Source organism: Oryzias latipes, chromosome 19 (assembly GCF_002234675.1).
Source record: "Oryzias latipes chromosome 19, ASM223467v1".
Classification (NCBI taxonomy): domain Eukaryota; kingdom Metazoa; phylum Chordata; class Actinopteri; order Beloniformes; family Adrianichthyidae; genus Oryzias; species Oryzias latipes.
Window position 1 is genome coordinate 4,222,530 of NC_019877.2, and position 17,422 is coordinate 4,239,951.

Here is a 17,422-nt window from a genome sequence, read left to right on the forward strand (position 1 = left end):
TAAATTAAGTCCTTTGGGGGCTTTTTCAATAAATGTGAGAATTTTTTTTTCATATAAGCTGTAGGCAGCACAGACGGTGACAATGAGTTAAGCCCGAAAGCAGAAAGGATCTTGAAACATGATAGTTTCCACCTTTGGAGGCACAAATTCTTCAAGAAAAAGTGAAAACCTGGTAACCTGAGTAAACTACAACCCCCAACAGACCACATTTCACCTCCGGTGAAGAGGTGATTACTTCTGGGTGAGAGAGTGCATCCAAAAGTGGGCATGAGCAAGGATTCCACATGGATGGAGGGAAAACTAACAGGGTTGGACAGCGGAGGTCCAAGAGAAGAAAAAATTACTTTAAAGAGACTGGTTAAGGGGATTAAAGGTTTAATGAACAGCCTATTGGAAGCCACAAGTTTGAGGTAGCCTTGTCACAAGGGTGCTCATGTGAGAGGCTGCCTCCCACACCGATTACGCACCAAAAACTGAAGTTTGGATAGAATTGCCTACTGTCAGGTGGGTTTTTTTTTAACGCAAAAACGTATATGGGAAGGGGATTTTTCACACGTGTGAAGTGGTTTGGGAAGGTAGAAGTTGCACTTGTTCGAGCAGGGTGTGGAAGGCAGGAGGAGGACAGCAGGGGGAGACAGGGAGGCCAGCCCCGGCGCCTCGGCAGTGTCACGCAGGTTCGCGCGGAGAAAAAGCGGCTCTGCATGTGGAGATCCGTGTGAGGCAGCAGCCTACCTGTTGGAGGGAGACGCAGACGGACGCGCTCACACAGACAGAGGAGCAGGCAGCTGCGCGTGGACCTGCTCACTGCGCGGAGAGCAGATTCGAACATGTCTGCCAAACTGTGGCTGTGCGCTTTCCTGGCCGTTTACAGGACGCAAACCTGCCGCGGATTTAACCTCGATCAACGCTTCCCTGTGATCAAAGAGGGGGAAACCAAAGGCAGCTTGTTTGGATTCTCGGTGGCCTTGCACGAGCAGACGGTGGGCTCCAGACAGCACCTGTAAGTACTTTGTTGCGCATGTTAGAGAAATGCCCCATTTCCTTCTCTATTCACAGGTGGATGGTGTTCCGCGCACGCTCACAATAAAACGAGCACTTGTGAGTCCGTGGGTGCGCAAAAAGTCGCCGTGTTCCACACCTGTCACGTTTCCCTGCTGGGTCTTTCAGGATCTCACCTTGGAAAGCAACAACTTGCAGAACAGAGCAGGAAAATGTCATCTAGATAAAGACATGTTCAGATTTGAACCATTGGAGAGCATTTGAATCAGCCATAGGCGAATAAAAGGAGCAAATCAATAAACTGAATTTCCAGGTGAGCTTAGTTTATCAGATAAGAGTACAAAAACTGTAGAACACCTACAGATAAGTAGGTTTATAGAGTATTACTAGGCGCAACAGGGAGCACAAAAGCAAAAACACTGACCAGTTTCCACTTCTAATGATTTTTTTGGGGTTAAGGAAAAAAAACATCGGAAAAATAACCAAAGGAGTTTGAATATTTCATGAGTTTCATTTGAAAAAGCTGGAAAACATAAAACAGTTTTTGGGACAACAGTGTAATACTCCAAAAATGTACTAGAAAATTATTAAACTGAATGTCCTTCATGTGCCTCCTGGAGAAAAACAATGGAAACATTTAAGGTTTATTTTCAGGCTGTTTGGTTCAAAGGTGCATAGATGATTTTTAAAGCAAATTGTAGGTTTTCTTTCCTTCTGGCCTAAAACATTTGTAAACGCCAAATATTATTTTCTTTGTCTGAAGGATTAATGCAAAAACTTAGTTTCATTGATGCTGGAGGATGTGAATGTTGCCAAATGTGCCCAGACTTCCTTTACAGCATGTCTAATGAAAGCTCCTCAAACTGTATCTCTGTTTGGTATAGGATTTCACACTGCCAATTACAGTGGCCTCTCTATCCTTCTGCATCCATGATCACACAGCACGCTCAGAACTCGCTCTTATCTCTGCTTTGAAGAGCAATGCAGGAAGAAATTGTAAACCACGGCTCACTTCCTCTGTCCTGTCAGTTGGTCTCAACGCACTGTCCGCTGCAAAGTGCCACAAGTATGTTGCAAAGGATAACTGTGATTCATTTATGAAATATCAGAAACTCAAGCGCAGCATTTTTCTTCTTCTCCACATGGACCCCTGCTGTCACTCCCCTGCTGCATGAACTGGTCATGACTGGTCAACTTCAAATGTTGTGTTAACAAACAACTTTTCCTGCGGTACATCTTAACAGATTTTCCAAGCCATGAAGAGGATTAAATTTGTGCTCAAGGCAGATAAGCAGAACAGTTTAAACTTAGTTCCTATTATAACTCAGAGGTAGATTACAGATTTATTTAAAGAGGTCAGGCATGAGCTAGAGACTATACTGATGGTAATTCTAAATTTCAGTATTATCAGTAGACTATCTAAATCTGCTTTTCATAAAAACTAAATGAATCTGCTCTCTAGCTATGATTGTTTTTCATCTATAACATTTGAATTTTCGGTCCAAAATGCATTAGATTGCTTTTATGGCAGTATTCCTGAACATATTAAATGAAACCTAATTTGTCTTCTACAAGAAATTAAACATTTACTCTGGACCATTTGAGCAGGTTGCAGGAAAATGTGAAATGCTGTCTGGTAAAAGTACAATTGTCCACTTGGGCTTAAACTCTGTTTCATTTCATTTCTGGAGCAAACTGAAAGAATTCTGTTCAAAGATGAAAAAACAATCTGGCATTCAAGCAGAAAAGGTGGAGGGTTTCAGCAGGACTTGACTCAGTGCTAACTCATGCATATCCCTCTCGCACATTTAGTGTTTCAAATAATTCTCAAGATGAGCATCTGGGAAAAGATTTATGTCCTGGATTTTCCATTTAACATATAGTCCTCTCAGAATTGTCTTAACTGATAGGCCCCGGTTGCGTGTTTTCTAAAGACACCCCCATCCTCTTTTGATTTCTTGTAAAAGCGTTGATTTTCTTTTGATATGATTCATCAGTTTTTAGCCAAAGTCTAAAGAATTGTTGTTTTGCAGCACATAGGTTCTATGTGGTCGGGACTGCTGGCGCGGAGCAAGTCATGTTTACATGCTCTCCCGCTAGCTTACTGCCCCTCACAACCCCAACCTAACAAGTAACAAAAGTGGCGAGCAATATCAGAGCTATCCAGCCAAACGTTTTTTAAACGGATGCCAGCTCAGGCGAGGAAAACAAAGACAAATGTGGATCTGTTTGTCAACAAGTGGATGCATCTGAATGGAGCTGAGCAGGAAGCTTGTGGCCTGCCGATTGTAGGTTCTACGTTACAGCGACAAAGTTTTTCAAACTGCATTTTTTCGTCTTCTCTTGATTCAATAAAAAAAAAAAACGTAGTTATCCGTTTTTAAGCTTGTAATTTCTTCATATATGTCTTCCATTATCAGCAAAATGCCACAACCACACGTTAAAACCACCAAAAACACTATTTTTGTCAGAGTGGGTCTTTAATCTGAGCAATCTGTGACCATTTCAGCGAAGTGGTCTTGTTCCCCCTTTATCCTGTGTAGGGTGGCGGGGATTGCTGGGGCCTATCCTTGCTTCTTCAGGGTGAAAGTAGAGCATCGTGGACAGTCCATTGCAGAGCTTCTTGCTGTCCAGTTTGTCTTCTTTTCATTGTCTTTTGGCTCCAAATCTGTCCTGTGAACCTCAAAGATGATAGAATTGTCTTTCACTTAAACAGACTGCACTGCAGAAATTTCAGCAATGTGAAACCTTGACAGAACCAGTCGTAACATGTAACATAGGTGTCTATTTTTTGGTCAACAAATAAGACAGACAAACCCCATGACTGTGGCTATGTGGCCATTTCAGTGTTTTTCTTTCACCCTTTTAAGCCAGTTTTCCCAATTTGGGCTTAAAGATAAAGAAAAATTACGTTGCTGAATTTTAAAGTGTCATTCCCAGGTAGTTTGCATGTCCATTAGAGAGTCAACATGTTGAGATACGATTGCATGTAAGGAATCTCTACCTGAGGCCAATTTGTTCTCCCCATCTGCCTTCAAATTACCCTTTAGATGTCTCAGAGGTTCTTCTTCTCCTTAGAGAGCTTTTTTGTTCTCTGCTTTGGCAGGGAGGAGGCTCTGGGCAGTCAGCTGGTCATCACCTATTGGCTCTTCCAGTCCCCTGACCCCATGGCATGCTTGGAATGTATTACTCTTCTGTGCGTAGTCACAAGCTGCCAGGTTTCAGGTTGAGACAAGACAGAAGTCAGAATGATGGTCACAGGAGCACTAAGAAAGAGACAAACCTCTAAAGGATCAAAACTTTAAGCTGATTGTTCAAACGTTTGCTCGCTTTAGGCTAAAAAACATCTGTGAGCTGAGAAGGTAGTTTAATTTCTTTGACAGATGAATATTTAATCTGAGCTGAAATGCATTTGCTTCTTTAGCTCATCTCTGTCTGACTGCAGAGACCTGAGGCAATGAAAGTCTGATGTTTCATTTGCTGAGTGCCCCTCCACTATTTGCAGTGGTATACAAATTTACCAGCCCCATTGCTTTGTACTCCAAAAATAAAAACATCAGTTACAACATGAAAATATTTTCTGTTTTAATTCAATTGTGGGAAAGTCCGAAATGTGCCTTTGTACTGCATTAATGTATCACCGCTCAACATTGTACTGTTTTTGGACATAGACTTAAAGGAAAATTAAAATTATGGAAGTAAAAATTTATCAAATTAGAGCAGTTCTGCATTAAATTGGCTTCACAATTTCTTGGAGAACCTAAACGGGCTTTGGAAATCAAGGTGTCCTTGAGCATGGGCTGCACTCTGTTCGCCCTTTTTTCAAGAGCGGGACAATAGATCAGTTGGCATATGGTTTTTTTCTAAAGGCGGTCAGAATTATTACTTGAAAAACCTATGTTGCCAGCATTATTGCACTATAAAGTTTGGTCAATAAATTTAAAAAACTTATCTTAAACGGTTATAAAACAGCTATGAAAATTCCTGTCTCAAACAAAGAATAGTGTTCAGTTGAATTTGATGTGGAACTGGAAAGACTGATTTGGAGTTGCTTTACAAACTGTGATGCACATTAGTGTGACATCACATATTCAATTTGGTGCATTAATGGATCCGCAGCCAGGCGATCTCAGACACTATTTTGGATGTGAGGCATTGAATCTATGGCAAAATAAACTGCAGGCATTTAGAGGCGGGCGTGGTGTCCAGTGCTCTTCTGATCCAAATACTAATTGAAAGTGGGCTCAGGAGAGTCTGTCAATCAAATGTTTTGAATGTTTGACCTCATATTTCTATTGAGGCATCTGAACGGTCAAGTTCATACCTTAAAAATGGATTAGCAAGAAAAAGTCAAAGAAAAAGGTAGCAGAGCAAGAATGGTTATACTATGAAAATTAACTAAAAGGTGTTTGTTTCTCTCTAGAACTCTTAATAGAATTCTAGCGGGCACTTCCTGTTTGGAAACCAAAGGAGGAAGGGATTATTCAGTCCATGGCTATTATATGCTAAGCTCTTTAACTTGCACTTTTCAAGACTTTAGATGAACTTGCCAAAGAAGTTGACCATCCAAGAAAATCTTCCTCATTTGGACCATCCAACTCAGAGTGAAATATAGTTTACAAAATATCACAAAAAAAGCTTAAATGCTGGTCATTAATCTGCATGTTGCAGAAAAAGGAGACAAATAAAATCAAAAGCATCTGTTCAATTTCTTACTTAAATAATTGTAATTCCTGTCATAAAAATGTGACTTTATGCATTTTCAACAGCTTTATATCCAATAGTAAAAGGTCTCTGGGATTCTGGGAGTTCTGGGTGAAGCTTAAACGTTTGTCACAATCTAAATTGTGTTTCTACTAAAGCACCAAAGTGCCACTTTGAATCCCTTCTGTGGCAATAAAACTTTGTTTTCCATTACTGCATATATATATTTTAGCACCAAGCCAGAAGAGCTTATTGATTTTTCTCTTTGTAAAGAAGGCACTAAGGTGTGTTCTCCCCGAATGTTTATACATTGAAACAAAGATGCATGTTGTCCAAAGAGGTTTATGGGTAATTAGAGAATGAACATGAATAAATACAACATCTGGATAACTTTTTCTTCATCTTTAAATGTAAACATAAAAAATAAATACAAAAAATGAGCAAAACTACAAAACGTCAAGTTAATATATGTGTCGATCGGTACTTTTTCATTTTGTCAATTTATTTTTTAGATTGAAGGTCCTTTTCTAACAAAAAAGACAGTTTCAGTTCTAACAAAACAGTGAGAAATCGTTTTTTCTCTTCTGGATCTACAAATGCCCCCCAGCAGCATGGAAAGGGAGCTGGAGAGCCTAGCCTGTGGGCTAATGGGGGCTACCTGCAGCTGGAAAAACGATGTGCTTCAATACCTTTCCCTCTCACTGCGATTTTGAACTTTGAAGAGGAAAGCGATCCTGGGGTGTTGGTTTACATCGCTGTGTCTGGGGGAGGAAGATGTGGTGTGTCCCAACATGTGTGTTAAACTGCATGTTTCTTATTTGCAAATGACTGAAATGGATCAATGAATGGTACGTCTCTTTAAACCTCAGCAGGTTAAGGCAGATGTCTCCTGCACAGACCTGCATTGACTTTAAATGAATAACATCTGAGAGAAAACAGTTGGGCTGTCCGCTCAGATATAGGTGTTCGGCTGCGTACCTGCCCCTCCATCAACAGCTCCCCCAGCCCTCCTCTTTTTTTATTTTTATTTTTTCAACCTAACCTAGGGTTAAAACTTGGCACTGACACTTGTAGAAAAGGTCACTGAAACGCTCACATCCAGTCTGAGCATGTGCAAACGTGCCTTCCGCCTTATCATTTGCACTCACTTCTCTTTTGCAGTCTCAGATTTTTGTGTACCTTTTGTGTACATCAAGCATTAACCTCTGACTCCCTCATTCTAGACACGTTCATCAAAGTGTCTAGCAAAGTTTATTGACGGTTTAAAAAAAAAAGAAGAAGAAGAAGAGCTAATTTATTATCCAAACTCCCATTTCTAAATGAGTTTGCTCTCTGGTTACTATTTCACCAAAGGCAGATGGTGGTCTTTAAACAGGATGTTTGTCCAGCTGAAATTCTGTGCTTCATTGCTGTGTGATGCCTGTTTGTAGACTGACTGACATGTTATTTATTGCTGTGCAGTTATCACGCTACCATGGCATTCCCCCTTTTTTATATCTTTTTTTTTTACTGCTCTTAAAAAATGTTCCCTTCTTTGTAGGCTCACTTTGTTGTCCTACTTTCAATTTTCTTTTGAGTCATGTAAGGTTAAAATCAGCCTCAGCCACAGTATCTGCCCGTCCACATGGAGAAATGTGTCAGTTTGCTTCAAAAACAAACAAGAGAACGCATGGGGGGGAAAAAGAAGGATAATATTTGAAAAGAATCCAGCAGTTTTCTTAGTGTTTTGTCTGCCTTTTTTTGACCTTGTAAAAAGTGTGTCAGTTTCCATGCAGCACATGGTGGCAAAGGTCTTTGCTTCATTTGCATCATGATTTGAGAGGCGGCTTTTAAATGGTATGCAAACTCTGCCTATTTGGTCCACTGTTGGTGTGAGTCGATGTGCTCCTGCGTGGAAAATGACTGCAGTGTAGCTCACCATTTAACCCTACAGATGCAGCTGGATGTGATGTTGAACATTTTTGTGTTAAGCCAAAGAAACTTAAAATCCCTACTTCTCTGCTTTTGTCTTAGCGTGGCTTAATTAAAAATAAATAAATAATGAAAACAGGTTAAAAATTAAGGAGCCTTGTCCAGGTTGATTCAATTTTGAGCCTATTGCCATTTAACAATAGGTGCAATGCAAGTTCTTGTACATGACAACAAAGCACATGAACACATGTTTGTGCAGGTGCAGTAAAAGATGCAAAAAAAAAAAAAATCAAGTTTAAGCTTTTTTAATGGTGAGATCAACTGAGTTCTTGCATCAATTGAATTCACTTCACAGACAGAAATAAATACTTATTTTTTTTACACTTTACACTTTTTTCACACTTGTCTAATTATATAGTTGCTTTAGCGGTAACTTAAGATATCTTATATATTGATCACCAACCGTCTGTTCTGATTAGGAGCTTGTCCCAGCTACACTAAGAGAAAGACTGGATACATCCTAGACAATCCATCACAAGAACTCTCGGTTTTATCAGTCATTCCTAATTCCTAACTCTACTTGGTTTCTCTAAGAGGGATAGTGTAATTCTGAGATTTAAAGTGTCAGGTTTGTTTGATCACTCACTCAGGGCAAACACGCATTAGGACTTTTAGTACCTTGGCGTTCTTTAAGTGAAGGAACTGATCACATTGGGTTTGTTACATTAGACGCGGTTGGTGTTATGAGGAAACTCTAATGTGTGAAGAGGTTGTCAGACATTTTTCACACTTATTCAGATTTCCTCTGTCATGTCAACCACTTCATCTCTTTAGCTGAAGTCAGTAGGTGCTGCAAAAAGAGGAAACTAATAAATAAGTGAAAAATTCTTCTCTAAAGCTCCGCCTTTCGCTCTTTGTGGGTACCGCCCATTTGATGACATCAAACCAGAGTCGGCCTCGGCAGCGTGTCTGCGTTTTACCCATGAAAACAAACAGCATCCAGACTTTTGATCCAGAAGATGGATTTGCTTATTGTGCATATGAAAGGAAAGCGTTTTTGCAGATCACCGCTAGCTCCGTAGAGAAAGTGGGTGTGTGTGTTCACCTGTGGGCGGGGCTGGCAGTGCAGACTCTTCCTGGAAGGGGCTGATCCTCATTCTGGACTCAGTGGTCAGATTGCAGGTTCTAGAGGAATACTCAAAAATGCTCAAACAGATCAAAGAGGTTGTATTTTCTAGGAAAAACACTAAAATACACTTAAAAGCTCAAAAACATTGATTTTTGCATTTTAGAATTTCAATGAATATTTTTAAGAAAAGCAAAAATAAAAGAAAAATCCCATTTCCAGTCACTAAAATATGTTTTCTTAAACAAGACAGCAAGAGAGAAAAGATGATTTTTTTTTTTTTTTTTTTTTAAGATGTAGTTTTTGGATACGGGTCAAATCAGGATCAGGTTAAAAGGCCAGACTATATATTTGAAAAAAAGTTGAACGTTTGTTTTTAACCTTAATCTAGCCCAAAATATTTTACTTCTATAGTTGTTTTAGGCACGCATTTAGTGGCCACTTTAATAAGCATGCACCTTTACAAGAGTACAAATTCAAAAGTTTTCTGTAAACTTTAAACAAATAAACAATTATTTGGGAGAAAGTGTTGTCAGAACAGGCTCACTTTACCGCACAATTTTGAAACTGTTATTTCACTTAGGTTAGGTTTAGGTTTGTTTTGTCCTGTGGGATTACAGATTGGGGTGGAGCAATTGGAAAAAGAATGGTAGACAAAAGTAACCTGATTAATTGCCTTTTTTTTTTTTTATAGCCGTCAGCAAAAAATACAGCCTGAGAGTCTGTTAACATGAACTTTTAGGCTTTACTCTTTTATTCTTGCCCTGTGGGCAGCAGCCGCTCCCTGTGACGAAAAGATTGCACCGAGGCTTATCTTGACTTGTGTAACTCGGCCAGCAGCATCGATGCTTTCACATAAAGATGTGTGAAACTCCAAGCCTAGAGATAAAATCTGTTACTCTGTGCTTTGAAACATTTTTACATCCTAGAGGCTCAAGTTGGTTAGAGAGCAATGTTTTACAACCGTCTTGTTGTATCACATGAGCTTGAAAGTCATCCAAACGAGGCTGCAGTTCCCCTGTCTTACCTTAGTAATCTTAGTCACCTTTAATTATGTTGGATTTCCTGGTTTCACTGTTGTTGGTGGTACTCTGATTCACCATCAGGTGTGGGGTGAGACCACAGGAGTAATTAATTACTCACAACAAACTGAAGGCTTGTTTAAAGCAGAATAACAGATAGAGTAGTTGATCGAACTGACCCGTGCCCTGATTGTCCGACCCTGAAGTCAAGAATGCATCCACTCTTGGCTTAGCTGGGTGTGTTTGAAACGGTAAATGTTTGGTTTAGCCAGCCGTGTGGTTCACTTGTTACACAGAGGGGCGAATTTCAACATGTCCTCGGAGCAGGAATGCAGCTGCCAATTGGCCCTCCTGCTTTGGCTGGGCCTTTGACAGTCTGTTTATGAGGAGGCGATGAGCAGGGAAGCAGACAGGAGGAAGGCGAACAATGTAGCAGTAGCAACAAAATGAAAAGTGAGGTGTGCTTTCGTGACTTTGTCAGCCCAAAGCTTTCCTGATTTTTCTGATGTCTATGGTACGGCAAGGAAAGACGGACAAAAAGCATTTTTAACCAGCTTTTTTATAACACACATCTACTTTTCCCTTATGTCGCTAAAACATGTGGCCTTAAGTTTTGAAAATATGTGGCAAAAATGTTTTGGATGGAAGTATAAGATTCTTATTTTTATGCTTAAATAAATGAAAGGTTAATTTATTATTATTTCTCTACTCTATTGAGTGATAGAGTTTGGGTGAGTTTAAAAAACACATGAAGACAAATTTAATATATTTAACATTTAAAGACCCACTCCGATCATCTTTTTTTGCTATTTTCAAAGCGGTCCCAGTGATCTTTTAATTATGATTTTGCCATTCTTAGCCAAAAATCCTGAAACCTGTGTCATTTTCTATGACAAAGTTGCTGCAGTAGTTCATTAGCAATACGCCTCAGAGTTGTGGACTGAACTATTGGCGTGGAGCAACCCTGCTCCTCCTTCCCCTCTCCATTGCAGAGCAGTGCCCTATGTAGTGTAATATCTGTCACAAATAAGACCTTTTCAAATGGTTTTTTTTTCATCTGCTCCTAGTTTGCAGTGATTTCAATAAAGAAATATTAAGAAATGCAATTTCAAGCTTAATTTGCTTTATATATGTCCTCCATTATCAGAAAGGTGCCACAAGAACCTGTTAAAATCACAATTTTCATCAGAGTTGGTCTTAAAACCAACATTTTATTGAATCATTTTTTTAATTTAGGAAAAAAAGCAAATTAATTGTATTTCCTGCACAATTTAATTCCCTTAAATGGGTTGGGTTCTTGTTATGAACTAGCATATGTGAATTTTTGTTGTGTCTAAACTCCCACTGTTTTTTAAAAAAAGGGTTTAACGTTCTGAATCAATTTCAGAGCATTGCGTGGTAGTTTTATAGAACTCCCAGAGCATAATAACTACAAGACTGCTCAAGCTGGAGAGAAAAGTAGGTCTATGAATTTGGATTAACAGTTATTTTAAAGTTTTTATAAGCTTTATTTAGAACAGAGATAATTGAAGGAATGATAGAGAAAATTTGAATTTTCCTTTGATAAATGGAACTGTAATGGGAAGCTGGAGAGCCAATCGTTAGCACAAACAGGCTAGTGTCCTAGATCAGAGGAGTGACTCAATCATAAACAGGCAGTGACACACCTTGACTCGTAAAACATTTGTTCTGTACCCTATGTCCTGAAACAATGTGTCGACCAAGCCTTATAATCCTTCAAGCATTTATGAATCGCAGCCTTCAATAGCAACTGCTGTTGCTTTTCCTGCTGTGAAAAGAGGAACAAATTCACCTTTTGGTGTTTGCAGTCAGATTAGGACGATAAATGTTTTTCTTTTGTTCTAAAAGCAAAAAAACGTGCAAAACACAAATCAGTGTAAAACATAACTGTTTCCACATTTGATTTATTGGTTTTGCATGGCTTGAATTTCAAAATAATTGTAAAAAAAAAAAAAAAAATTAAGTGTTTTTTTTTTTACATGTTCAGGATAATTCACCTTTGTGCTGGTCAAATTTCTGTCAAATCTGTGGTTATCTCCTCTTTGCTGAAAGATAACCTGAACCAAGGCTTGTTTTAAAAAAGATTGTGTGACTCAGTCTTTATGTTCAGATGACAAACACACAAAATGTTCTAAATGGTATTGAACATGTTCATGCATCGGTCTGGGTTAAAATAAAACTTATCACTGAGACATTTTTTTCTGTTTTCATTAGATAAACTTGTTAATCATTTTTATAATCTAGACATTACAGCTGAATGCACACGTCTGAATGGCTGGTCACTCCTTTTATTCTCTTTCAGCATGGCACCCTCAATGAACTCCTTCTTTTCTTTTAGTAAGAGTAAGTGAACAGTATTGCACGCTTAGATAAAACTGTGCTGTTGAGCATACATCCCTCACAGTGGAAACCAGGTTGTCCACACCTTTCCTCAACAAAGAGACATTTTTTTTCTGTTAAACTCAGGTCTTTATGTGTCTGTCATAATTTATTGCAACTAGTGGTTGAATGCAGGTTACAATAGAGAGTTGTCATTGTTAAATTACTCAAGGGCACAAAGGTTGCAAGATGTTTTGTCTGCAATACTATCTGTTATTTGATGCTGGGACTGTCTCTGCTTTGTGTTGTCACTACAACTCTGATGCCTCTAAGTGGATTTTGTCTCTGCCCTCTCTCCAGGCTTCTTGTGGGAGCACCCAAAGAAAAAGCCAACGGACTTAAAGATGTCAATGAAACCGGAGCTGTTTATGCCTGCCCTATATCCACAACTTTTGATGACTGCTCCAGGATGGACCTAGTGACACAACGTAAGTTTGCTGCAAACCTCTTTGTTCACACCTGCATTGAACAACTCAAAGTATAGAAAGAGATGCTCTGGCAGTGCATCAGATCTGATGTTAGTAAATGTTTCAAATAGGAAACATGAGAATTACAGGAATTGTTTATGAAATTTGTTTTTTGAAGAGCAGCACAAATGAAATGCTGACTCACATTACTTTACTTGTGTAAACCATTGACTGCAAATGAGAACAGTCAGTGTGACGTCACCCAGAGAAAATGGCTTACGTCCAGTCACTGTGTTTTGCAATTCAAATTTGCATCTTGAATAACTTGCACTACAGAAAAAATATCATGAAGAAAAAAGTGGATATTTAAAAACGGGTAAAAAAAATTGGTACCAGAGCAGGTATGGTTATTCTGACAAATACAATGACTGAGTAATAGCTGTTATTGTCTTTAGAGAAGTCTTTGGGGTTTTGGCTACTTGGAACCCACTGGTACCTCCTGTTTGGAATGCCATAGAGGAGGGATCGCTCAATCCAGTTCTCATATACAGTCAATGGTGTCAACCAGCATTTCTCTGTTACTATACTTGATATTCCAGCATCATGTCACTATTCTTCACCTTGTACAACTGTAGTAATGTTGCCAATGTAACTGTGAACTAAGAGGATTCCAGCAAATCTGATTTTTAGATTACATGAAAGTTTTATACATTTTCAGCCCATGCATGTGTCTTTTATTTGAACATTTTGGTCCAACTAAAAGGCTTGAAGCAAAGGAGAAGGGTAAAATGGTTAAGACGATTCCAAATTTGTCCAACATTGCATGACGAGATATTATGGGAAAAAAAGCATGTTTTGCATAAAATCCTAAAAACGTCTTCCTTTCATGTCTTATCTCCCATAGGATCAGAGTTTATAATCTTTAGACGTGAAGACATAACAATGTATTCACAGGCTTCACCTGCTTTTTCATGACAAGCAATCTGTCTCAGTTTTCACACATGGGCTTCTTTTGTGCTGCGGAGTAAAAAAGAGCTCTGAAGGGAAAAACCTTCTGGTGCTCCCAACACTTCTATTTTGTTGCACATACAAGACATAAAAACTCTAAAAATTATATTTACCTAATTGGTGGTTATTAACTCAAGAAATCAGACTACTTTAAGGCTTCATCTGCTCCCTGATGGCTGAGTAAGAACCAACATTAAAAGAAGCCTGGATGACTTTTAATGTTGAGGTTAGCGTGGCTTTTGTTTCAATCACTGCACATTTTTGTGGTTTACATGTGTCTGGGCTTGAAGGAGACTGGAAAAAAGGATTACACTATGGTTGTATAGTCAAAATTCAACAGGTAGAAGTGTTGACTACTTAGATCTAGCAGTTACCACCACTACAGTTTCATTGGGGTATTAAATGTTTCAAATGTACAAATGTAAAAATAAAAATTTGAAATCAAATGTGGTTCCAGTCAGATTCAGTTAGACCTGTTACCACCTGTCTGTAATTTTGCAGCAAGTTCATCTGAGATGGTGGAGGGAATGTGGCTTGGTGTGACGGTGGCCAGTCAGAAGGGACATTCAGCAGGCCGTGTGCTGGTGAGGCTCTTTTCATCCTGTGTTTTTACAGTAAAACAAGTATTCGTCAGTCACTGATTCTGCCGGTTGTCCCACGTAACAGAGGAAAGAGGTCTGTGATGTTCGTCACACCAAAACTTCGACTGTGAAGCTATGTTCACACCACTTATGTGAGACACATTCAAGAACACACTACGTGCACTGTTCAACATTCTTTTAGCATTTGGTGTTCACACTGGACTGGTGCTACCCTATGCTATGCGCATGTCCGCCACCTAAAGTTGGAAGAGGCTTGGTGCGAAATGTCGAAGCGGTGCAAATCTGGTAAATCTTGCTTCAGGTTCTTTCTTTTACAGCTCTGATATATGAAAGACTTGGTGTCATAAAATTCCGGCCGGGCACAAACCGCAATTCATTTCTCCCCCAGGATCAAATGGTTGACCCTTCTATGTTTTAAAGTAGTCTCCATCGATATGTCGAGTCCTTGATTGGTCAAAGATCAATCTGGTTTAACTTTTGTCGCGCGTTCACTGGCTGCGCGTTTTGTACGTAGAACCCAAAAATGGGTGTTGATAATGTGCGTAGCAACTTTTCATTGAAAGTGGTCGCTTGAATCCATTGTGCAGAGGGCAGTGTGAACGTAGCTTGAGAAACAAAATGTAAAAATAGAATCCAGGAAATCACATTGTAGGATTCTTCTGGACCCACTCCAATTAAAATGGCTTTTTTGGGCGTGTTTAACATGTTCTTGTGGGATTTTTCTGATGATGGATGACAAGTATTACGAAAATGAAGATTAAAATTGCATTTCTTTGTGTTCATTCAAATTGAACAGTTTTTTTTTTTTATTTTGGCTAAACCGTCATAATCATTATTTTAAAAAAACATTTGGAGATGTTTTTACAATAGATCTAAAGATGATTGGAGTGGGTCTTTATGAAATTTATATGTATATTTGTGCAGAAAATAAGTGGACAGTGAATAACAAAAGATCAACTCAATACTTATAATGTAACAATGTAAAGTACAAGGTTTGTACTGTAGCTGTTGTTTTGGCCCATTCTCCCATGCAGATCTTCTCAAGAGCTGTGGCGTTTTAGGGATGTCGATGGGCAACACAGACTTTCAACGCCATCCACAGATTATTTTCTGGATTGAGGTCCAAAACTGGCTAAAGCCCTCCAGGACCCTGAAAATGGTTTTTATGTAGACCCTTCTTTTATTTGAATCCACATCGACCTTGTGTGTTACTATGGTAACCTTTGTTACTGAGGTTCCCCAATAGACCAGTTTCCCCGTTTAGTTCTGGGCTGTTTCCTCACTGTTGCCAATATAATTTGTACCACCACCTTCTGAGATCTTGCATGGAGCTCTAGGTGGAGGGAGATTGTCAGTGATCTTTTATTTCTTCCATTTTCTAATATTTGCTCCAACAGTTGATTTCTTCTCATCAAGCTGCTACCTTATTGTCAATTGGTTCATTTCGGTCTTGTTCAGGACTACAATCTTGTCCTTTGACAGCTCTTTGGTGGAGAGATTGCATTCTGACTGTTTAAGAGTGTGGACAGGTGTCTTTTATGCAGATAAGCATTTCAAACAGGTGACTTTAATACTTATTAAGCAGTGGAAGATAGAAGAGCTTCTTAGAGAAGTAGCAACTGGTCTGTAAGGAACAGAATTCTTGATTGTTTTTGGAGCAAAATAATTATTTTATGCACTGTTATGTTAATAAAGTGTTTTAAACTTTCATACAATGTGAATTCCTAGATTTGTTGTTTACATTGTGTCTCTCTCATCTTTTCACTTCACATGGGAAAATTTGCAATATCAGTGACTGATCAATTGTATCTTGACAAATTCTTGTGCCAGCAGTAATCATTATTTGGTGGAGTTTTGTAAATAGATACTTCGTCGTGGTTTTAAAATTTTTCAAATCATATCCTTGTTTGATTGTATGATTTAATGCTCTAAATCTAAATCAGTATTTTTGTACATTTACTAGCACAAGTTGATTTGACACATGGTCTTTAACACTGTATTCTTTATGTCCAGATGTGTGGACATCGATATGCAAAGATTGTCACGGGGGGAACAGAGGAGCAGCGGCGGATGATCGGAAAGTGTTACGTGAGGAGCAACGACCTGACATTGGATGCCACTGACTTCTGGCAGACGGATAGCTATGAGGTCTGCAACCCCGGCTATGACATGGAATCTGAGGGCCAGTGCAACCTGGGCATATCTGGAGGCATTGGGTATACCGACGTCTACCTCGGAGCTGTGGGCAGCTACACGTGGCAAGGTGGGAACGTGAATAAAAATACAAATTTACAGCAAAGTATCTCTATAACCAAAAATACAAAAGGCAACAGGCTGTAAAGACTAAAATTAAACTCTTATCTTCCCTGTTATTGTATGTAGTTTCAATAACTGGACAATACGCATTAAACATATTATTTACTACAACCCTCAGAAGTCTGTTTTAACTCCCTCTTCTATGTAGAACGTCTTACATCAGGCATGTTCAAAGTCTGGGCCAAATATAACCTGCGTTAAACCTCCCACCGACCCTCGGTCACACATTTTCACCTCACCAAATCTGCCCTTTTTTTGCAAACGTTTTGGACACCACTGTCGTAATTCGATTGTTTTTGCTTTGCTATAAGCAAAAATCTCAACGCAACTGTTTTAAACACCTCCGGGTCCAAAAAAAAAAATGTTGTGGTCAAACAAACAAATAAATGTGCTCTTTTTCAGATGTTGGTCCATACTTCTTATTCCAAGATACCGTGGCAAAAGTCCAAAAGGCTTCACATTTTTCAGTGTGGTGAAATAAAAAGAAATATTGGAAATTCTTTTAATAAATATGGAGAAGTTGGAGCTAGAATTGATATTCACAAATAACGTTTCATTTTTTTAATGAACCAAATTTTCAATAAAAGCTTCTATGTATCATTTGACATAATGTGAGTCATTGACACATTTAAAGGTTTTTTGACAACATGCCTATTTATTTTGAACAATTAAATGGAGAGAAAGAATATTGAGAACAGAAAAATAATAATGAATGACAACAATTAAAGTTTAAAATGGGCTTTGGATAAAGATTAACAATTTGAGTCCAAACCTCGTCTGTCAATTTAATCCATAATTTATACAAAACAGCGTTTATGCAACAAGTTTTGATCAAAAAGGAATCTGGTTGACTGCCTGAAATGTATTTATTACATCACTCTTTACAATTGCTTTAATTTTTGACAATTTGTTTTTTATGTTTTCCCA

General features: G+C 38.7%; 1 protein-coding gene across 2 annotated transcripts in view; it reads left to right on the top strand.

The window, feature by feature from the left end:
- The first annotated feature begins 276 nt into the window (after window positions 1-276).
- Window positions 277-17,422, top strand: part of itga3 (integrin subunit alpha 3) — a 30,119-nt gene continuing 12,973 nt past the window's right edge. The window contains exons 1-5 of one of the 2 annotated variants that reach the window (XM_020711924.2): window positions 277-504; window positions 601-1,000; window positions 12,463-12,590; window positions 14,079-14,161; window positions 16,193-16,442. In XM_020711924.2, the coding sequence (XP_020567583.1) occupies window positions 828-1,000; window positions 12,463-12,590; window positions 14,079-14,161; window positions 16,193-16,442 (634 nt within the window). In that variant the 5' untranslated portion in view covers window positions 277-504; window positions 601-827. Of the gene's footprint in view, window positions 1,001-12,462; window positions 12,591-14,078; window positions 14,162-16,192; window positions 16,443-17,422 lie in introns of both variants that reach the window. The other variant, XM_011487917.3, reaches the window with a different exon arrangement.